The 23778-nt window shown below is 40.2% G+C and overlaps 1 protein-coding gene across 6 annotated transcripts in view; it reads right to left on the bottom strand.

The window, feature by feature from the left end:
- Window positions 1-13716: 13716 nt before the first annotated feature.
- LOC131901507 (FK506-binding protein 5-like) overlaps window positions 13717-23778 on the bottom strand; it is a 67317-nt gene continuing 57255 nt past the window's right edge. For 3 of the 6 annotated variants that reach the window (XM_059252629.1, XM_059252625.1, XM_059252628.1), the window contains 6 exons: window positions 22049-22116; window positions 20634-20658; window positions 18708-18748; window positions 18294-18318; window positions 16620-16676; window positions 13717-14730 (listed from right to left, as the gene is read on the bottom strand). In XM_059252629.1, coding sequence (XP_059108612.1) covers window positions 14249-14730; window positions 16620-16676; window positions 18294-18318; window positions 18708-18748; window positions 20634-20658; window positions 22049-22116 — 698 coding nt within the window. In that variant the 3' untranslated portion in view covers window positions 13717-14248. The remainder of the gene's footprint in view (window positions 14731-16619; window positions 16677-18293; window positions 18319-18707; window positions 18749-20633; window positions 20659-22048; window positions 22117-23778) is intronic. The other 3 variants (XM_059252627.1, XM_059252624.1, XM_059252630.1) reach the window with 3 other exon arrangements.

Here is a 23778-nt window from a genome sequence, read left to right as displayed (position 1 = left end):
TTTTCCTTATCCATTCTTCAGGTGAGGGGCATCTAGGTTGTTTCCCGGTTCTGGCTATTACAAATAATTACAATAATTCTGCTATGCACATGGTTGAGCATGTGTCCTTGTGGTATGAGCATCGTTTGAGTACACGCTCAGTAGTGGTATTGCTGGGTCTTGAGGTAGATTGATTCTCAATTTTCTGAGAAACTGCCATACTGATTTCCAACATTGCTGTATAAGTTTGCACTCCCACCAACAGTGTAGGAGTGTTCCCCTTACTCTACATCCTCTTCAACATAAGCTGTCATCAGTGTTTTGATCTTAATAATTCTGACAGGTATAAGATGGTATCTCAGAGTCATTTTGATTTGCATTTCCCTGATGACTAAGGATGTTGAGCAATTCCTTAAATGTCTTAGCCATTTGATATTCTTCTGTTGAGAATTCTCTGTTTAGCTCTGTACCCTACTTTTAATTGGATTATTTGGTATTTTGATGTCTAGTTTCTTGAGTTCTTTTATATATTTTGGAAATCAGCCCTCTGTCACATGTGGGGTTGGTGAAGATCTTTTCCCGATCTGTAGGCTGCTGTTTTGTCTTGTGGACCATGTCCTTTGTCTTACAGAAGCTTTTCAGTTTCAGGAGGTTCCATGTGTTAATTGTTGTTCTCAGTGTCTGTGCTACTGGTGTTTTATTTAGGAAGTAGATTCCTGTGCCAATGCATTCGAGACTACCTTTTACTTTCTCTTCTATCAGGTTCAGTGTATCTGGATTTATATTGAGGTCTTTGATTTTCTTGGACTTGAGTTTTGTACATGGTGACAGATATGGATCTATTTGCAATCTTCTACATGTTGACATCCAGTTATGCCAGCATCATTTGTTGAAGATGCTTTTGGTTTTTCATTACATAACTTTAGCTTCTTTTTCAAAAATCAGTTGTTCATAGGTGTTTGGATTAATGTCAGAGTCTTCAATTCATTTCCATTGATCCACATGTCTGTTTTAATGCCAATACTAAGCTGTTTTTTAATACTTTAGTGCTAGGGGATATTTTTCTGTACATTGTAAATATATGTTGTTCCCATTGGTTAATAAATAAGCTGCTTTGGCCGTGGCAAGGCAACTTAGAGACAGTTAGGAAATCCAAAGAGAGAAAAAAAAGAGGGGGTGAGGTGGAATCTAGGGAGACAGCAGCCATCACTGAAGGAAAAACAAGATGCCAACAGACCAGTAAAGCCACAGAACACATAGCAAAACATAGATTAATAGAAATGGGTTAATTTAAGATATAAGAGCTAACTAACACGGGGTTTGCCATAGACCATATAGTTTGTAAATAATATTAAGCCTCTAAATGATGATTTTATTAGTGGTTTCAGGACTGCAGGGCCAGGCAGGATGGGAGAAACCACTGGACTATACTATAGCTCTACAGTAGAGCTTGAAGTTAGGGATGGTGATGCCTCTGAAAGTTCTTTTATGGTACAGGATTGTTTTGGCTATCCTGGGTTTTTTGTTTTTCCATATGAAGTTGAGTATTATTCTTTCAATAATTATGTTGGGATTTTGATGGAGATTGCATTGAATCTGTAGATTGCTTTTGGTAAGATTGCCATTTTTACTATGTTGATCCTACCTATCCAAGAGCATGGGAGATCTTTCCATTTTCTGATATCTTCTTCAATTTCTTTCTTGAAAGACTTGACGTTCTTGTCATACAGGTCATTTACTTGCTTATTTAGAGTTACCCCAAGGTATTTTATGTTGTCTATGGCTGTTGTAATGTATGATGTTTCTCTGATTTCTTTCTCAGCCCATTTATCATTTGTACATAGGAGGGCTACTGATTTTTTTGAGTTAATCTTGTATACCACCACATTACTGAAGGTGTTTATCATCTGTAAGAGTTCCCTGTTAGAATTTTTGTGGTCATTTATATATACTATCATATCATCTGCAGTTAGCAAAAGTTTGACTTCTTCCTTTCCAATTTGTATCCCCTTGATCTCTTTTTGTTGTCCTATTGCTCTACCTAAAACTATGAATATTATATTGAATAGATATGGAGAGAGCAGACAGCCTTGTCTTGTTCCTGATTTTAGTGGAATCACTTTGAGGTTTTTTTCCATTAAGTTTGATGTTGGCTGTTGGCTTGCTGTATATTGACTTTATTATGTTTCAGTGTGTTCCTTGTATCCCTCATCTTTCCAAGACTTTTATCATGAAGGGGTTGGGTTTTGTTGAAGGCTTTTTTCAGCATCTAATGAGATGATCATGTGGTTTTTTTTTTCTTTCAGTTTATCTATATGGTGGATTGCATTTACAGATTTTTGTATGTTGAACCATCCCTGCATTTCTGGGATGAAGCCTATTTGATCATGGTGCATGATTTTTCTAATGTGTTCTTGGATTCAGTTTGCCAGTGTTTTATTGAGTATTTTTGTGTCAATGTTAATGAGGGAGATTAGTCTGTAATTCTCTTTCTTAGTTGTTTCTTTTAGTAGTTTGAGCATCAGGGTAACTGTAGCCTCATAAAAAGAGTTTGGCAATGTTCCTTCTGTTTCTATAGTGTGGAACAACTTGAGGAGTACTGATATTAGATTTCTTTGAAATTATGGTAGAATTCTGAGCTGAAACCATCTGGTACTGGGATTTTTTTTGTTGTTGTTGGGAGACTTTTGATGACTGATTCTATTTCCTTAGTGGTTATAGGTATATTTAAATTGTTTATCTTGTCTTGATTTAATTTTGGTATGTGGTAAATTTCTATCCAGAAAATTGTCCATTTCTTTCTTTCATATTTTCCAATTTTGTGCAGTACATGTTTTTGAAGTATGATCAAATGATTCTCTGGATTTCTTCAGTGTCTCTTATGCCCCCTGTTTTCATTTCTGATTTTGTTGATTTTGATATTCTCTCTCTGCCTTTTGGTTAGTTTGGATAAGGGCTTGTTGATTTTCTCAAAAAAACAACTCTTTGTTTCATTGATTCTTTGTATTGTTCTCTTTGTTTCTATTTTATTGATTTTAGCCCTCATTTTGATTATTTCCTGTCATCTACAGGGTGAGTTTGATTCCTTTTGTTCTAGACCTTTCAGATGTGCTGTTAAGTCACTAGTGTGAGATCTCTCCACATTATTTATGTAGGCACTTCGTGCTATAAACTTTCCTCTTAGCATTGCTTTCATAGTTTCCCATAAGTTTGAATATCCTGTGCATTCATTTTCATTGAATTCTAGGAAGTCTTTAATTTTTTTTCATTTATTCCTTGACCCTGTGGTGATTCAGTTGAACATTGTTCATTTCCATGAGTCTGTAGGCTTTCTGCCATGAGTGTTGTTTTGAATTCTTTAAGCCATGGTGATCTGATAAGATACAGGAGGTTATTCCAATTTTTTTTTGTATCTGTTGAGGTTTGCTTTGTTACCAAGGTTGTGGTTAATTTTAGAGACAGTCCCATGAGGTGCTGAAAAGAAGGTATTGTGTGTGTGTGTGTGTTTGGGTGAAATGTTCTATAGATGTCCATTTGAGTCATAACATCCATTAGTTCTTTTATTTCTCTGTTACGTTTCTGTCTGGCAGACTTATCCAGTGGTGAGAATGGGGTGTTGAAGTCCCCCACTATTAGTGTGTGTGGTTTGATGTGTGATTTAAGCTTTAGTAATGTTTCTTTTACAAATGTGGTTGCTCTTATATTTGGGGCATAGATGTTCAGAATTGAGACTTCATCTTGATGGATTTTTCCTGTGATGAATATGAAATGTCCTTCTCCATCTCTTTTGATTGATTTTAGTTTGAAGTCTATTTTGTTAGATATTAGGATAGCTATACCAGCTTATTTCTTAGGTCCATTTGATTGGAAAATCTTTTCCCAACCTTTTACTCTGAGGTGATATTTGTCTTTGAGGTTGAAGTGTGTTTCTTGTATGCAGCAGAAGAATGGGTCCTGTTTTTGTACCCATTCTGTTAGCTTGTCTTTTTATAGATGAATTGAGATAATTGATATTAAGAGATATTAATGGCCAGTGATTGTTATTAATTCATGTTAATTTTGGTTTTGGTAGTGGTGGTGGTAGCGTTTGTGTGTTTCCCTTCTTTGGAGTTTGTTGGTTATCTATTGCCTGTGTTTTTGTGGGTGCAGCTAATTTCCTTGGGTTAGAATTTTTTTTTAGCAGTACTTTCTGCAGGGCTGGTTTTGTGGATAGGTATTGTTTAAATCTGGCTTTGTCATGGAATATCTTGTTTTCTCCATCTATGATGATTGAAAGTTTTGTTAGGTATAGTAGTCTGGGCTGGCACCCATGGTCTCTTATTGTCGGCAGAACATCTGTCCAGGACCTTCTAGCTTTCAGAGTCTCCACTGAGAATTCTAGTGTAATTCTGATAGGTCTGCCTTTATACTTGGCCTTTTTCCTTTGCAACTCTTAGTATTCTTTCTTTTTTTCTGTATGTTTAGTGGTTTGACTATTATAAGGCAAGGGGACATTTTTTTTTGGTCCAGTCTATTTGGTGTTCTGTAAGCTTCTTGTACTTTCATAGGTTTGTCCTTCTTTAGGTTGGGAAAGTTTTCCTCTATGACTTTGTTGAATGTATTTTCTGTGCCTTTAAGATGGAATTCTCCTTCTTCTATCCCTATTTTTCTTAGGTTTGGTCTTTTCATGGTGTCCCAGATTTCCTGGATGTTTTGGGTTAAGAATTTGTTGGATTTAGCATTTTCTTTAAACAAAGTATCTATTTTCTTTATCGTATCTTTTACACCTGAAATTCTCTCTTTCATCTCTTGCATTCTGTTGGTTATGCTTGCATCTGTAGTTCCTGATCTTTTACCCAGGTTTTCCATTTCCAGAATTCCCTCTGTTTGTGTTTTCTTTATTGCCTCTATTTCCATTTTCAAATCTTGAACTGTTTCCTTCACCTGTTTTTTTCTTAGCTTTCTTGAAGGGGTTTATTGATTTCTTCCAACTGTTTTGTCTTTTCCTCCATTTCTTAAGGAAATTTTTCATTTCCTCTTTAAGGGCCTTTATCATCTTTATAAAGTTATTTTTTAGGTTGTTTTTTTCTGCTTTTTCTACATTGGGGTGTTCAGGTCTTGCTGTTGTAGAACCACTAGTTTCCGGTGGTGCCATATTGCTCTTTATGTTTTTGAATGTATTCTTACACTGTTGTCTACTCATCTCTTCCTCCACTTGGTGCAGGTGGGACCCGTGGCTTAGGTGGTTGCTCTTCTTCTGGGTGCAGTTGGGGCCTATGGCTCTGATGATCTCTGAGCCTCAGGTGATGTTTGTGGGTATTGGGAGGCAGCTGCCAGGTCACTGGGGCTTTGATGTCTGAGGGTGAGGGAGAGGCAAGAGAAGTCCCCCTGGGGACTAGAGTCTAGGGAACAGGGCTGTCCACCTGGGTGCCCAGACACTCACATCCTCCTCTAGGTGCAGGCAGTTCCTGTGGTAGCTCCTCCTCCAGGTGCAGGTGGGGTCCTAGTGGTCACTGATGAGGCTAGGATGGCTAGAGGTAAGTAGATGCTGCTGTAGTATCTCTGGGGCTTAGGTGTCAGTATATAGGGTAGAGACAGGAGATGTGCCCCTGGAGGCTAGGTCCTAGGGAGCAGGGCTATCCAGCTAATGTTATTTTTCAAGCTGTTATTTTTTAACAGCTGAGTAATAATCTATTATGTAAATGTAGCACATTTACTTTATCTATTCTTCTGTTGAGGGACATCTAGGTTGTTTTCAATTTCTGGCTACCATGAAAAGCAGCAATAAACATGGTTGAACATGTTTCCTTGTGGTAGGATGAAGTGTCATTTGAGTATTTGCCCAAGAATGGTAAAGCCTTTTGTGTTTTCTCTATTGAGAATTCTGTTTAGATCTGTAACACATTTTTAATTGGGTTGTTTGGTTAGTCTTGAGATTTTTATATAATTTGGGTATTAAACTTCTACTAGATGTGGAGTTGTTATAAACTTTTCCCATTCTGTATGCTGTCACTTTGTAAGAATGATGGTGTCCTTTGTCTTACAGAAGCTTTTCAGTTTCATGAGGCCCCATTTATCAATTGTTTAATTTTGTGTCCACACTAACAGTGTTCTGTTCAGAAAGTCATCTCTTGTGTCTACAAGTCAAGACTATTCCCTATTTTCTCTTCAGTAAGGTGCAGTGTATCTGGTCTTATGTTGAGGTCTTTGATCTATTGGAAGTTGTTCTGTGAAGGGTTGTAAGTATGGGTCTATTTTCATTCTTCTACATGCGGTCATCCTATTTTACCAGAACCATTTGTTGAAGTTGTTCTTTTTTTCCAAAGTGTATTTCTCGCTTCTTTATAAAAATCAGGTGCGAAAAGAGTGTGGATTTATGTCTGGTTCTTCAATTCTGTTCCATGCATCAACACATCTTTGTTTTTTATGCCAATACTATATGGTTTTTGTTAATATAACTTTCTAGTACAGCTTAAAATTGGGAATAATGAGATCTCCAGCAGTTCTTTTATTGTTCAAATTGTTTTAACTATCCTAGATTTTTGTTTTTCAATATGAAGTTTAAAATTGTCCTTTCAAGTTCTATGAAGAATTGTGTTGGGAATTTTGATGGGGATTATACTGAATCAGTAGATTGCTTTTGGTAAGATGGCCATTTTTAGTATGTTAATCCTACTGATCCATGAGCATGGGAGATCTTTCCATATTCTAATATTTTCTTCAAGTTCTTTTTTCAAAGACTTTAAGTTTTCATCATATAAATCTTTTACTTTCTTGAGTAGAGTTACCCCAAGATTTTTTATATTATTAGTGGCTATGGGGATAGGTGTTGTTACTCTGAGTGTTTTCTCAGTCCATTTGTCATTTGTATATGGTAGGGCTACTGATTTTTGTGGGTTTATTTTGCATCCAATTACTTTGCTGAAAGGTTTATCAGGTGTATGAGTTCCCTGGTGGAATATTTAGGTTCACTTATGTATACTATCATATCATCTGCAAATAAGATTCATTGACTTCTCTCTTTCCAGTTTGCATCCCTTTGATTTCCTTCATTTGTCTTATTGCTGTAGTTAAGAGTTCAAGTAGTAAGTTGAATAGATAGAGAGTGGACAGCCTTGTCTTGCTTGTGATTTTAGTGGAGTTGTTTTGAGTTTTTCTCCATTTAAGTTAATGTTGGCTACAGGTGTACTGTGAGCTGCCTTTATTATTTTGAGTATGTCCCCTGTACCCTTAAACTCTCCAGGATTTTAATCATAAAAAGGTGGTAGATTTTTTCAAAGGTCTTTTCTCCATCTACTGAGATGACCGTGTGTAGTTTTTTTTCTTTTAGTTCGTTTATATGGTAGATTACATCTATTGATTTTCACGTTGTTCCATCTCTGCATCTCTCAGATGAAGCCTCCTTGATCATGGTGGATGATCTTTTTGATATATTCTTGGATTTGGTTTTCAACTATTTTATTGAGTATTTTTGTATCTAAGTTTATAAGGGAAAGTGGTCTGTAATTCTCTTTCTCTGTTGGGTATTCATGTGGTTTGGGTATCAGGAAAACTGTGTCCACATAAAATTAATTGGGCTATGTTCCTTTTGTTTCTATTTTGTGGAATAATTTACAGAGTATTAGCATTAACTCTTCTTTGAATATCTGGTGAATTCTGCACTCAAAATACCTGGCCCTAGGCTATTTTTAGTTGGAAGACTTTTAATAACTGTTTCTATTTCACTAGAAGTTATGCACCAGTTTAAATTGCTTGCCTGATCTTAATTTAACTTAATTTAAGTGATACCTATTCAGAAAATTATTCATTTCTTTTAGATTTTTCAATTTAGTGGAGTACAAGTTTTTAAACTACACCTTCACGATTCTATGGATTTCCTCTGTCTGTTGTTATGTCCTCCCTTTCATTTCTGATTTTGTTACTTTTGACATTCTCTTTCTGACTTTTAGTTAATTTCAATGAGGGTTTATCTATCATACTGGATTTCTCAAAGAACCAATCTTTAATTGATTCTTTGTATTGTTCTCTTTGTTTCTATTTTAATTGATTTCAACCTTGGCTTTCATTATTCCTTGCCATCTACTCCTTTGTGTGTGATTTCTTCTTTTTCTTTCAGGTGTTCTGTTATATTGCTATCATGAGAACTCTTCTGTGGAGTCCTGCCCCACTGGGAACCTAGGTCCCCTGAGAAGGGAGCCCTGGAACTGAGGAAAGGTAAATGCACTGCTCACTAGCCTCCCTTTTACCCAGGAGACAATTAGATGCAGCAAGAAGCCAAGTCAGGTAGGGATTCATTTATTTAAAAACAACAAGTTTCTTTTAAAGCATAAAGAAAATGAGACCAAGATGGGGGAGGGGCAAATGCCCCATTGTGCGGATCAGCTTAAAGGTTACCCAATAACGCACCTGCCTAGTCTACGGAATTTACAGTGGTGTCTATGAGGGAATTATGTACTAACATCATCTTTCTTGACCTGAAGCACCAATCATATTTTTTTGTAAATAACTTGGGTTCCACCCTCTACACTCTCCCTCAGGACCAGCTTTACTAGCACCTGGCTTCATAGGCCCTTCCCCCACATGCTTCAATTATTTTTTTTAATTAATTTTTTATGTAGGTACTTGGTGCTATGTACTTGCCTCTTAAAACCTCTAGGTCTGCTCTTTTCTGAAGGGAAATAGAGGAGCAGTGGATCTAGGGGAAAGAGGAGGTGAGGGGATTATGAGGAGGGGATAGAGTGGAAGATAAAGACAGGATTATTATATGAGAGAATAACTTTCGTTGTATTCCATAATTTTGGGTATGTTGTGTATTTATTTTCATTTAATTCTGGAAATTTTTTGTAGTGGTTTGAATGAAAATGGCCTATGTAGGCTCGTAGTGAGTGACATTATATATTGATCTGGCCTGGTATGGCCCTTTTGGAAGAAGTGTTCCACTGCGTTTTGAGGTTTCAGAAGTACAAGCCAAGCCCAGTGTCTGTCTGTCTTCCTGCTGCCTGCCAAACCACATGTAGAACTGTTACCTCTCTAATATCATGTCTGCCTGTGTGCCACCATGCTTACTGCCATGATGATAATCAACTAAACCTCTGAACTGTAAACCATCCCCAATTAAATGTTTTTATTTAAAAAGAGTTGCCATGGTCATGGTGTCTCTTTACAGCAATAGAAACTCTAATATAGTCTTTAATTTCTTTATTTCTGTCTTGACCCATTTTTCATTTGGTAGAGTTGTTCAGTTTCCATGAGTTTGTAAGCTTTCTGTTGATATCAACCTCTATTCTGTGGTGGCTTAATAGGATGCAGTGAGTTATTTCAATTTTTGTGTATCTGTTGAGACTTGATTTGTGTCCAAGCATGTGGTCAGTTTTGGAGAAAGTTCAATGAGGTGCAGAGAAAGTATATTCTTTTTAGTTTGGGTGAAGTATTCTATAAACATGTTTGGTCTATTTAGTTTATAGCATTTGTTAGCTCAAGTATTTCCCTGTTTAATTTTTGTTTGAATGACCTGCATATTGGTGAGAGTGGGGTATTGAAGTTACATACTGTCGCCACATGAGGGTCAATATGCAATATAAGCTGTAGTAGTGTTGCTTTTTACAAACTTTGGTGCCCTTGTGTTTGGGGCATAGTTGTTAAGAATTGAAATGTTATCTTGGTGTTTTCCTTTGATGGGTATGTAGTGTCCTTTCCCATCTCTTCTGATTAGTTTTGGTTTGAAGTCTGTTTTGTTAGATAGTAAAATGGCTGCACCACCTTGCTTCTTAGGTTCATTTGTTGGAATATCTTTTTTCAAATCTTTACTCAGAGGGAATGTCTATTCTTGGTTTTGAGGTGTGTTTCTTGAATGCAACATTAGGATAGATCTTGTTTTCTTATCCATTCTATTGATGTCTATGTCCTTTATTGGGCAGTTGAGATCACAGCTATTGAGATATCAATGACCAATGATTGTTGATTCCTGTTGTGTTGTTGTTGTTATTGTGTTGTTGTTGGTGGTGGTGTGTTTGTGTGTGTGTGTGTGTATGTGTGTTTTACCTTCTTTTCGTCTTGCTGGTATGAGATTATTCCCTATGTTTTCATGGTTGTAGTTAACCTCCTTAGGTTGCCATTTTCCTTCTAGCACCTTCTGTAGAGCTAAATTTGTAGATAAATAGTGATTAAATTTGGCTTTTGTCTTATTTAGGGTTTCTATTGCTATGAAAAGACACCATGACCCAGAAACTCTTATAAAGGTGTTGCGACCACCTCGACCAGCAAGGAAGACACAACACTGAGCTCTTCTTTCTACCGTTTATTCAGGAACCTTGAACAATCTTCTGACCCTAGGGAAAGCCAGCCCACGCCCTTTATAGCCACTGAGCAACCAACCCCATAGTGCACGTGGACAATGCCGATAGGGTCAGACATACACAAGCAAGCCAGATTCTACGCCCAAGCCAAATAAGGAGTTATTTATCTCAGAGAACACCCGCCATTGGGAAGGTGGAAGCCGGACGCCAGCACCATCTTTGAGGCGCGGCCGTGCACGGCTTTCTACAAAAAGGAAAACATTTAATTGAGGTGACTTGCTTACATTTTCAGAGGTTTAGTCCATTATCATCATGGCAGAATGCAGGCAGACATGGTACTGGAGAAGTAGCTGAGAATTTACATCTTGCAAGCAACAGAAAGTGATCTGAAACACTGGGCGATATCTTGAGCATATATGAGGCCTCAAACCCTGCCTCTACAGTGACATACTTCCTCCAACATGATCACACCTACTCCACCAAGGTCACATCTCCTTATAGTGCCAATCCCTTTGGGGCCTTTCTCTTTCAAACCACCACAGCTTTATTACGGAATATCTTATTTTCTCCATCTATGGTGATTGAAAGTTTTGCTGGGTGTAGTAGTCTAGGCTGGTATCTGTGGTCTCTCAGAGCCTTTAGAACATCTGTCCAGGCTCTTCTGGCTTTTATTAGAGTGTCCATGAAAAAGTCAGGTATAATTCTAATTGGTCTGCCTTTATGTTACTTCGTCTTTTTCCTTTGTAGCATTTAACATTTTTTATTATTCTATATATTTAGTATTCTGATTATTATGTGCTGAGAGGGACTTTCTTTTCTGGTTCCACCTGTTTAGTGCTCTGTATGCTTCTTGTACCTTTTATTCACATCTCCTTTTTTAGGTTAGGAAAATTTTATTCTATGGTTTGGTTGAAAATATTTTCTGGGCATTTGAGCTAGGTTTCTTCTCCTTCCTCTATTCCTATTATTCTTAGATTTAGTCTTTTCATAGTGTCCCATCTTTCCTGGATATTTTGTCAGCAGTTTTTTAGAATTACCATTTTCTTTGACTGATGTATCAATTTCTTCTATCATACCTTCAACACCTGATATTTTCTCATCCTCTCTTGTATTCTGTCAGTGAAGCCTGCCTCTGGTTTCTTTTCAAATTTCTAAGTTTTTCATTTACAGAATTCCCTGTTTGGTTTGTTGTTGTTGTTGTCGATTCTATTTTCATTTTCAGGTGTTGAATTGCCTTATTCATTTTGTTCCTCCACTTGTCTTTTCCTGTATTTAAGGAACTTATTCATTTCCTCCCACTGTTTGTTTTCCTGGACTTCAAGGGACTTATTAATTTCCTCTTTAAGGACATCTATCATCTTCATACAGACTGTTTTAAGATCTTTTTTCTAGTGCTTTCAGCTAAATTGGAATATTCAGTGCCTGTTTTGGTATGCCATGGAATAATCTTTCTACACTGTAAATATGTATTGCTCTCATTGTAAATAAAAAGCTGATTGATCCATAGCGAGGCAGGATTTTCAGTGCAGAGAAAATGTTGGGAAGGAGAGCAGGGTCTGAGAGGTCTCTGGGAAATACAGAGGGAAGAAGACATACTGGAGGACAGATAAAGTCATGAGCCATGTGGCAATACATAGATTAATAAAAATGAGTATATTTAAGTGTGTAAGAATTAGTTGGTAATAAGCCTGAGCTATCAACCAAGCATGTATAATTTATATTAAGTCTCCATGTCAGGTATTTGGGAACTGGTGGGCAGGAAAGAAAAGTCTGTCTACAGTGGTATGGTTGCAGGGCTGTTTCCCTGGACTGTTTACCTGGGCTGTTTTTCAAATGAATGCCTGCTGGTGGTACTGGAGCTTGAAATAATGGGATGAGTTGGGGGAAGGAAGGTTGTAGGAAAAGATCTTTGTGGTCCACTGGGGATGGGGTCAGAGAAGAAGGGGAGACTGCAGCAGGTGTTCTGCAACAGAGTTGGGGGTGAGACTGGGTGGACTGAATCTGGTGGAGCAGAAGAAGTGAAGATTTGCCAATTCATATTTTTCAAACCACCTGACCAATATACTCCCATCCTTTTGGACAGACTTTTTAGACAATGGATTGGGGAAGAGGGATTGAGTCTGCTCCTTATCAGGTTCTGAAGATGATAAATATGATGTCCATGCTAAACACTCTTGGCTCTCTTCTGTGTAATCCAGATTGCTGACCTAGTAAAAAGCTTTACCTCCAAGGCCACCTTCCCAGTGGTTGATGATCAATGGCAAAGGCACCACGGTGTAGAAGATGCATGAGAAAAGTCTTACCTATGTCTCAAGTCTCTCACTCAGTGACATAGATGATGAGCTCAAAGTCATTCTGAGCCTTGCCAGTCATGAGATCTATGCACAAATCATCCCAGCCTCCCTAGTGTCAGTTCATGGGTCTTTGGGCCTGCTCTCTTCTTCTGGCTCTGAGGACAGAGTACATCCTGATTTACCTTCTTACCTGAACAGGTGTGGACAACTGTGTGAGCTTCCAGATCAGTCAGTATGTTGAGAGTTTTTGTGATCTCTTGGGGCCAGGCTGCAATCTTAAGTTGAGCTTCTATAAGAAAAGACTTCTGTGAAGAAGACAACTTGCCCTAACAGCAGCATTTGACTATGCTGGAACTTGTAGTTTTCTAGGTATTGTAAAACTGGGCTAAACCTCTTCCTGGATGGATTCTGGATGTCCAAGTTCCAGGCCATGAACCTAAGCAGTCAGCTATGTACTCAGAATCTGCTTCCTTTAGCACACTGGGTGATGATGTTTGGTGTATGCTCTAACAAAGCTTGCCTAAAGATCAGAGGGCAAAGCCAGCCACTAGTTAGCCATAGAGGCCAGTCAGTGGTGACATACACCTTTGATGTCAGCTTTTGGGATCTCATGCCTTTAATCCTAGCACTAGGGAGGTGAAGACAGGAAGTGATATGGCTGGGTAGAGAGAAGAATGTAAGGTGGGAGGAGACAGGAACACAGTGTCCTTTCAGTCTGATGATTTTGTAGAGGTAAGAACTCTAGTGGCTTGCTGCTCTGCTTCTCTTATCTTTCAGCTTTCACCATGACATCTGACTCTGGGTTATTATTATTATTGTTATTATTATTATTATTAAGATCAATTAGAATTTGTGCTACAACACTGGGTTTCTTTGCTAATCCCTGGGCTTCTTTCAGAGGCATCACACAGGTAGCCCATGTGATCTTTGGCCCTAGACATGAGTTTCTCGAAGGCAACTGAATTAGCTCTCTCCACACTTGCTTGGCTCAGCCAGTGCGGACAACCTCTCAGTGGGCACCCAACCCCACAGTATCTAGGACCTGTTGAGGGTACACAGGACCCTTCAAGGAAGGGCTTTGGTTTGGTGGGCCATATTCAAAGCCTGAAGCCACTGAAGCAGGTCCCCTCAGTCATGTGGCAGGGAGAGGGCCTTTGTCACTTTTATCTAAGGACTGGAGATCTGGAGGGTACCCCAGGGAACAAGCCCAGCCTCTGAAGGAGCACCATTGAAATTTGCTATCTTAGGCTCCCCAGCTACCCAGTGAGGTTCTGAGGTGTCTCCAGAGGAACTTTGCCTATGTTGACCTCCAGGACCCGGGTGTACTACAAGGGGATGTTCAGGGATGATATACTCCTCTTGGAGACATCCACACCTCCTGTCTTAGGTGTTAGAGGTATTCTGAGGGAGTGCTTTTAAACCTATCTGTATCTGTGGATGGATACTATCAAAATATCAAATGTGCCTTCAAGATAGAGATTTGAGTACTAGAAAGATGGCTCAGTAGCTAAGTGTGCTTGCTACTCTTACAGAGAGCTGGAGCTCAGTTCTAAGTAGCTACATAGGATGGATGGGTCACAACTGTCTATCACAACAGCTCCAGGGAATTTCACACCCTGGAGGGGTGACTCCAGTGGGCATACTCAGAGACATAGAAATAAAAACAAAAAACATTTATACATGATTATAGGCATTATATTTTTATCGGTAGTAGCTTTTCACCCACTCCTCCTCCTCCTCCTCCTCTTCTTCTTCCTCTTTCTCTGCCTCTTCCCCTGCTGCCTCCAACTCTACCACCTCCTCCAACTCTTCTTCCTCTGCCTCTGCCTCCTCCTCCACCACCGCCGCCACCTCCTCCACCGTCTCCTCCTCCTCCTCCTCTTCTTCCTCCTTCTCTGCCTCTTCCCCTGGTGCCTCAAACTCTACCACCTCCTCCAACTCTTCTTCCTCTGCCTCCTCCTCTGCCGCTGCCGTCTCCTCTTCCTCCTCCTCTTCTTCCTCCTTCTCTGCCTCTTCCCCTGCTGCCTCCAACTCTACCACCTCCTCCAACTCTTCTTCCTCTGCCTCCACCTCCTCCTCCGCCGCCGCCTCCTCCACCGTCTCCTCCACCTCCTCCTCCTCCTCCTCTTCAAGCATATCTTCATCTGAAGATTGAGGTGGGGCTTGGTACAGTACATTTATCTCTAGGGATAGAGTAGGAATAGGTTCAAAATAGGGAAGGAGTCATGGCACCAAGTGTAGCAGGAATCTTAAAGAGTCTTATTAATAAAATCAAACCTGTGAGCCAGGTATTGGGGTGAAGCTGGAAGATCAGAGATACAGAACAGGCCACAGCTAACCTCACCTGGCAAACTTCTCAGCTGTTCTTGTTTCCTCAGACTGGAAGCCTCTGTGTCCTCATATCCGAATGGCTCTCAGCTGAATTGTGCTGCTCAAAACCTAAAAGCTTAACCAGCCAAATGCTTCTAGTTTCTGGTCCTCACGCCTTATATACCTTTCTGCTGTCTTCCATCACTCCTTGGGATTAAAGGCTTGCTTTCTGGGATTAAAGGTGTGAGTCACCATGCTTAGCTGTATCCTTGAACAGATGGATTTCTGCCTCTGGAATGCTAGGATTAAAGGCATGTGCTACCACTACCTATCCTAAGTGTCTAGTGGCTTTTCTGTTCTCTGACCCCAGATAAGTTTATTAGGGTACACAATATTTTGGGGAACACAATATCACCACAACAAAGCTCTGGGACATTGCTGGTATTTCTTGCAGGGACCTAGTTGACCATCCTAGGTGAGTGACTGTTCCCACAGGTGCCACCATCCATGCTAACAACATTGTTTGGGACAATTTTCTATTGGCTGTTGTTCTGTTGTTTGTAACTTTTGGATGTTTCCCTTGGGTCTCCTTTCACATCAGAAACAAAACTTTGCTTGCTAACTGTGCTGTGCTTAGCATCCCTGTTCCCACTCTGTTCAGCTCCCCTGCTTTCCTCAGCTAGGCAAGAACAGCACTTCACCTCTTTTCCACAAGTAATGGTGTGAACAGATGACCTGTTAAGACTCAATTGTATCTAGCTGGGCATGTCCCTAAGCAATGTCCCATTGTATATACTTCCTGTTGGGATTTTGGTTGTCCCATAAACTCTGTAAAGGACTCAGGTGAGGCCACATTTCAAGGGAAGGGGATGACAACTGGGTACACATGCATAAAACAGGAATGAATCCAGGGATCCATGATGGATGGTTAGGTCCGATCAGGTGGGCCAATCAACTCAGTATGCAGAATCAGGAATAAGGCAGCAGGGACACAATTTCATGGATTACTAGGCATAAAGAGAAGAGTCCCCATTCCACTCAAGAAATAGGGAGGAGGGTGGAGAAAGCTCTAGGTAAAGGACAGAAGAGCGGTCAAATGATGTGGCCAGTGAAGTGGGCTCCTTTTTTGCTGTGGACACATTGATTAGAAAGAGTCGTCCCTGAGTTTACACAAGGCAGAATCAATGCATCAGAAGTACAAGAATACAGGGCAGGCAGACATACTTTGCAATGAAGAAAAACCCTCACCCTATTGCAGGGGTTCCATAAAAGACAATGGGGGAATATACTCTCCTTTGAATCATACTCTAGACCAGTGGAGACAGGTGAGAACTAGACTAAGCATGAAGCTGTATCAGTTCTAGACCGCTTAGAGTACAGACATGGCAAGGTGATCTGATGAGACAGGGCAGGAAACTGAGGTTCAGACATACAGAGGATAAGTCAGAGAGGACTCAAGAGATAAAATACAAGTGGCCATGCACTTTAATTCCTGGGATTTTGTGCATCCATGATGAACTAGTAATATCTGGAAAGGAGGCCTTATCTGGACCACAGAGTCCTAGATCCATGCTCAAGTACTAGGTCAGAAGCTCCAAGATAGGTGTCAATGTGTCATTTGACTCATTCAACCTAAAGGTCAGTCTAGTGTGAGGAGAACAGGCTGGAAATGAGTTCACACACAGCCTTCCTTCTGTTCCTGTCCCCACTGACACCTTGTCCACATGACAGAGTAGACCCAGAATGCAATATTGTTACCTACCTGGACTTGCAGGACTTGGAATTTTCCTCAATTCCCAAACCTGCATTTTAGAAGCACCTGGAAGAAAGCAACAGAGTGGCTCATTCTGCCTACAGAAGATACAGCCACATCAGCTCACACCAGATCAGCCTCAGCTTCCCACTGGTTCCTTGACATCTTAGGTTATGGAAGGTGATTCAGTGAGGCCAGTCTACTCACTCTGCCACCCACCCATAGATTGCCCTTTATATAAAGACTGAATGGGGGCTGGAGAGGTGGCTCAGAGGTTAAGAGCACTGGCTGCTCTTCTAGAGGTCCTGAGTTCAATTCCAAATAAACACATGGTGGCTCACAGCCATCTATAATGAGATCTGGTGCCCTCTACTGGCACACAGGCATACATGCAGGTAAAACACTGCATATATAATAAATAAATAAATAAACAAACAAATGAATAGATAGAAGAAGGCACTTCAAGATTTTAAGGAAAAAGAAGACTGAATGGAAACATGGACGTACTGTTACAAGTCCTGCAGGACCAGCCAGAAGAGGATTCACTTCTGCATTATTGGGCCCACACTACAAGACCTTTGTACTCAGGTTCATGTCACTGACTACCGAGAGTTGTGATCCATTGACAGTTTCTTCTATCCCAACTCACCAATCAAAAGTGAGCACCAGCTATACACATATTTCCAGACTACATCAGAATACACACAATTTCCAAGGAAAGCTACTAATTACAACCGATGGCTAGGAGCTTTGGCAGTGACAGAGGCAGGAAGAATGGGTATTCCGGTGAAGACCATACTTTTATTTATTTGTTTTTTTGGTTTTTCGAGACAGGGTTTCTCTGTGTAGCTTTGCACCTTTCCTGGAACTCGCTTTGGAGACCAGGCTGGCCTCGAACTCATAGAGATCCATCTGCCTCTGCCTCCCCAGTGCTGGGATTAAAGGCGTGCGCCACCACCACCCAGCTTATACTTTTATTTTTAAGTTTATTTCATTTGCAATGCCTGCATATGAATGCTTGTGTATCACATACATACAATGCCAGCCGAGATCAGAAGAGGGTATGAGGTACCCTGGAACTGAGTTACAGATGGTTGTGAGCAGCTATATGGGTGCTGGAGCTCAAATCTGGTCCTCTGGTAGAGCAGATAGTGCTCTTAATCAAAGAGCCATCTCTCCAACTCCCCTAGATCATCTTTAATTGACAGTGGGGTTTGGTGTGTTTGCTTCTACCTCTCTTTACCATTATGCCTGGACGGAGTAGTATTTAAATCTCCATGCAAATTTACATCTCACTGATACCTTTCCCACTGCCTCAGCCTGCCAAGCAGAAGGTACAACCTTACTCTTTCCTGGATCCTCTCCTATCAACTCCAACAGGGCATGCTGTTACTTACTAGGAAAGCTTTCTTTACTACTGATGTTTTACTGCGCTTCAACAGCTGTGTCCCCCACTTGGGCTATATCTGCAATAACATCAGGACAGAGTGTACTAGGTAAAGCCACACCAGCTCACACAAAATTAACTCAGGTTCTTCTTGGGATTTTCCACAGAGCCTCTATGGCAGAATCATTTAATCATTTAACTTTCAACTCTCCTTCTCAACAAGAATCCTGATTCAGGCTTCTTAGGAATGAAACACTAGATATTTCCTGAACAAGAGAGGGATTTCAGATACTTACTACCTCCAGTCATGACAGATGTCATCTGCAATTATGAAAAAGAAAGCATTGTTAAGATTGGGCTATACTGTATCCTTCACAATGGTCTGGTTTTCTCTGGATGACTTAGAGACCGATGGGAATAGAGCTCTACTGGTGCTGCATATAACACCAGTAGAGATGGAAAGAGCCTTCTTTCCCTGCACTGTACTCCCCAAGTCCATTAATACTGCAAGCAACTCCTTAATAGAACAGGGAAAGGAGTTTCTGAGGGAACTGTTTCTATGTTTCAATTTTAATGAATGTGGTGATGTCAATGATACCAGAGAGCTGGAGACCCTGAACTCCACAGAGGAAACTGTCTTTCAAAAAGTAAAACACATGGAACCCAAATAGAGCTGTATTTCTATAAAAGACACACAAAGGTGTGCTTACCATCTGTCTGGATTCTGGAACACTAATACTACGAGGAAAATCTAGGAGAAAACAGAGTAACTGTGAGGATGTTGGCAACTGATTATAAAACACTCAGGGAATATTTTCAATGTGCACGCGTGTGTATGGAGATAGCTTGGGCTGCTGCTGGGCCATCCTCCAGTGTAGAAGGATGTTCCAGAAAAGAAAAAATAAAACAGTTCAATGTGAGACCTAGGATCCTTGTTCCTCAATTAAAGCCACTTTAAACAATATAAAATAAATCTAGCTGATTCACACTTTGTGGCATATACTTATAATCCCAGCATTCAGGAGGTAGTGGAAGGAAGACCAGGCTCAGCTTCAACCATATAGTGAGACAGAGGCAGCCTGTGATAAATGTGTCCCTGTCTCAAAATAAAAATACACTAAAGCAGCATAATTTCTAACTGTATTCTAAATATTTATCCTTATACTTACAGGTCAGTGTAGCTTTTACCATCCAACAGAACAATTTCTCTTTGCATCAGAATGAAATCATAACAGAAAACCACAACAAATAAAAATGCAGAGAACAGGTGACTGTGGGGGGCCTGGACTGAACCTTCCATCTAGAACACTAGTGCTGCAACCAACACTGCAGAGAGTGGGAGAAAAAGATCCTCTTCCCCTGGGAACAGCCCAGTTGGTTTTCCAACAACAACTGGTCAGCTCTGAAATCTCATAATACAGGTAACATTGTATGGAAAGAGTGGATTGTATCTATATATTTAGGAATACACACACACACACACACACGTTCACAAAATGCTCTCTCTCTCTGTCTCTCTCTGTCACACACACACACACACACACACACACACACACACACACACACGTAACTACAATCTACAGTTGGAGGAAAGGAGGCCAGAGGTCATAAATTTGAGGAAGAAAGGGGGTGACACATGGGGATGGTCAGAGGGAGGAAAGAGGAAAATGATATAATTTAATTTCAAAAAACAAAATGTTTCAAAGCACAGTATGTGTGATTGTTAACACTTGCTATGTGTCACCAACAAGTGTTTCTCAGAACTGCACAGGCTGCTCAACTGAATCTTCTTTGGTTACTGACAAGCTGGGTTGGAAAATCTTATTGCTCATAGTGCTATTAGGAAGTGTACTATAATATTTCAGTTGTTTTTGTTTGTTTGTTTTGTTTTGGGACAGCTTCTAAGACATGAGTCCAAAATCTACAGAAGTAAGTCACCTTGTCCTTCATGATTGCTTTTAACTCCAAAAGTCTGTGTGAAACGACCAGACACAGTAGGGAGTCTTTGGATTTTACACATGAGTGATTTCAAGCATCTGTGGATGTGGTCTAGTTTAATATGTAGTTAACATGTCATGGAGGCAATTTGTCATGGACAGGCAGCATCTCTGAACCACATGGTAAACCCTCAGCCCTGTTGACAATGCTTTCAAAATTTTCTTAAATAAATTTAAGGCTCAACCATGGAAGCAAGAGCAACGGATTGCCCAGATGGATTCATGTTTTAACTTTCTGCTTTTGACTTTGATCAGAGAGTCTTCATTTTTGTTCTGAAGCAGGGGTTATAACAATCCCCAAGCACAAATGTCATGAAGACCAGATGAACTAATAAAATATAAAGTTCATTTATGTGTGGTGCCACGAACTATGTCCTCCATAGACCATTACCCACACAGGGAAACAAGACATTGAAGCACATGAAACCCTAATATTCTTTATGCACACAGCCTCATGGAAATCTATGCAGAAACTTGGCTGTCAAGGGCATCTAGAACACCTTTAAAAAGTCATGTTGACTCTTTTGCTCTCTCCAGAAACAGCAAGTTGGGTGGCCTTTCAAAGAAAAGACAGTAAGGGACACCCTACCTATCTTAACTTTTACATTTTTCCTCACCAAAGAGTTAAACAATACTTACAACTTTGATTTTCTTCCAAGGCTCCCTGAAATCACAGAAACAAAGACATTTTGAAGGTAACATCATGGACATATAGGCACATGCCTTTTTTTCTTTTTTTTTTATTAAGAAATTTTTTTCATTCATTTTTCACACCAATCAAAGATCCGCTTCTTCCCTCCTTCCATGCCCCCAGCCTCCCCTCCCAATCCACTCCTCACTTCCACCCACAAGAAGGCAAGTCCTCCCATGTGTAGGCACATTCAGTAGAGGCAAGTCCAAGTCCTTCCCCCTGCTTCACGGCTGCACGAGGTGTTCCATCATAGGCAGTGGGCTCCATAAAGCCCGCTCATGCACCAGAGATGGTAACTTGCTATGTACCCACTCATAAGTGGATACTAGATATAAAGCAAAGGGTAATCAGGCAACAACCCACAACTCCAGAGAAGCTAACTAACAGGGAAGACCCAAAGAGGAACACATTAACTGCCCTGGGAAGGGGAAACAAATGAGTTCTCCATGAGTAAACTGGGTATGAGGAGTGGGCAATGAAGGGTAGGGGATAGGAGATGATAACATAAGGGAATGGGACGGTTGAGCTCAAACAGGGAGGGAGAATGCAATGAAAGAGATACCATGATAGAGACATCATGGGGATAGAGAAAAACCCGGTGCTAGGGAAATTGCCAGGAATCCCCAAGATGACCCCACCCTGGACTACTAGCAATAGTAGAGAGGGTGCCTGAACTGAACTGGCTTGCCCCAGAGATCAGACCGGTGAGTACCCTGTCATCACAGAACTTTTCTCCAACTGATGGAAGCAGATGTAGCGATCCACAGCCAATCACTAGACCGAGCTCCAGGAGTCCAGTCAAAGAGAGAGAAGAGGAATTCTATGAGCAAGTGCATCATGATCATGATGGGGAAACATGCAGTGACGACCAAACAAACTAGAGGGAACTCATGAAAGTTGGATCAATGGCTGTGGCGCCTACATGGGACTGGACTAGGCCCTTTGCATGGTGAGACAGTTGTGTAGCCTTTATTTTTCTTTGTCAGTATTGAAAGGGCATGGCAATCACTGACAACATTAATGGCTGACAAAACAAAGATAAGATATATCTGTGACAAACCTATGATTGTTTCCAGAATGATGTATCTCTAACCCTCGTTCAGTCACCAACCACAAAATAAACTAAAGAAGAAGCATTGTTTTCCAGAGGGACAGGTGATAGCATCTATTCTGTACCCTGACTGTGCCATTCACAAATGCTCTTTCTCATAAGGTATCCATTGGCAAGGAACTGTTCTACTATTCCAGAAAACACAGCATAGTATATATAATACACACTGTCATATTTTAATAGCCAAACTCAAATGAAATAGGAAAGTCAGACAGCAACATCTCTATTTCAGTCATAGAAAGTTCACCTTACCTCATTAGGATGGTCGAACTCTTCATCTTTAGAAAATAACGGTTTAATATCAGGAGCATTCTTAGTATCTAGGAAGGCAGAGTGACTGTTAATCACTGGTACTGTGGGCCCTGGCTTCCTTAGAGAACAGTGCTTAGCTTACACAACAGGCTTATATGTATGGCTATGCTCTCAAGGCTAGACCAAGTGGCTGCTGGAGCATCCTCATTGAAGACACTGAGTCAACAAGAAGCAGGGAAGAAATGGAAAATGGAACACTTGCAGTGTGCTGATGGGAATAGAAGACAGTAAGATCATCCTCCAATGGTACAAGCTTCCCATTACTCTTATCAATCACTTGAAGACCAGACAGATGGTCTTCTAAAACCAAGAAACAATGTGAGTTTTAATTTATGCTAAGTTGCCATCTAGTACACGCTCTCTAGGGTACCAAAAGGAATATGGTTTATGAAGTGGTATTGGTGAACAGGAGAAAATAAAGACCATGATAACGTGTCCTCTCTGCAGCACATCTGGGTACCTCAGAATGCTGGAAACAAAACAAGGCTCACAGCAATCCAGGAGATAATTCAATGAACCATGTAGCATTTTAACCTTTAGTGGCACCATGCTCCACTCCCTAGTTCAGTGCATGAACCACAAAGGGGCAGTCACATCCCAGGGACAGGAAAACCTTAAATGCTGTTGTGTTGGAGCAGCACAGCTTTTCTCTGGAATAGATACTATTTTTAGAGTAGACTAATAGAGCTATGTAATGTTTCTCTTTGGAGTAGAAAGCACTTTCCCAAATCATCTGCTAAAAGCATTGGCAGACCATGTTTTTCCAGTGGTTTCCTGTGGTAATAGGTATATTCTGGGGCAAACATTCCTTAAAATGAAATCACAATAAAATGAGTATCATGGAGATAATTTACACACTTCCTACATTCTTTTGGTTAATCCAAGATTCACACAAATGGAAGACAATGTATACACACACACACACACACACACACACACACACACACACGTGGTTCTGAACAATCAAGACATGAGGCTTTATTTTCCCATTGACACTGAAGTTCTGTTCACATAGGAAGGTTAAACTAAGAATTCTGTACCCTCCAGTGTATTGAAGCTGTCTCCCACAGACCAGTAGAATCCCATGACAAAGACAGGATACTTGCTGGTTGTATGCAGTTAAAACTCACTCCAATCACTAATTCACTATTACGGAAAACCCCCAGAAACACATGAGGAAGAGAATAATCACTGTAAACTATTCATTCACAAAGTCACTAAAGAAACTGAAGATTTAAAACACACAGGAGCAATAATCAATTTCAAGGTAGTCAAAACCATTTTATAGCAATGTCTGATTAACAAAAAAAAAACATAAGGTATGTTTGAAAACATGAAATATATATAAATGTGCTACTAAAACTCAAAGTTTCTAATTGGTAGCTTTAAAAGGACGTTATCATAATATTCATCTGATCGTAGTGTGAAACTTAAGATTTAGATACTAACTTGGAGAATCTATAGAGTTCAGGAAACTAGAAAGGGAACATTAATTGGTAAGGAGGAAGGAAGATATTAAGGGGGTCATTGGAGAACACAGGTGACATGAAGGGAAAGGGAGGAGTAAAGGGAGGAAGATCTGAGTGGGGAAAGGGATGGCAGAGTAGAACCAAGGAGGGACACACTGAGGATGTTTGAAAAGGCTAAATGGAAAATTATAAGATTAAATA

The sequence above is a fragment of the Peromyscus eremicus genome, unplaced genomic scaffold (genome assembly GCF_949786415.1).
Source record: "Peromyscus eremicus unplaced genomic scaffold, PerEre_H2_v1 PerEre#2#unplaced_97, whole genome shotgun sequence".
NCBI classification, from domain to species: Eukaryota; Metazoa; Chordata; class Mammalia; order Rodentia; family Cricetidae; genus Peromyscus; species Peromyscus eremicus.
Note: the sequence above shows the minus strand (reverse complement) of the source record. Positions and strands in the feature narration are given on the sequence as shown.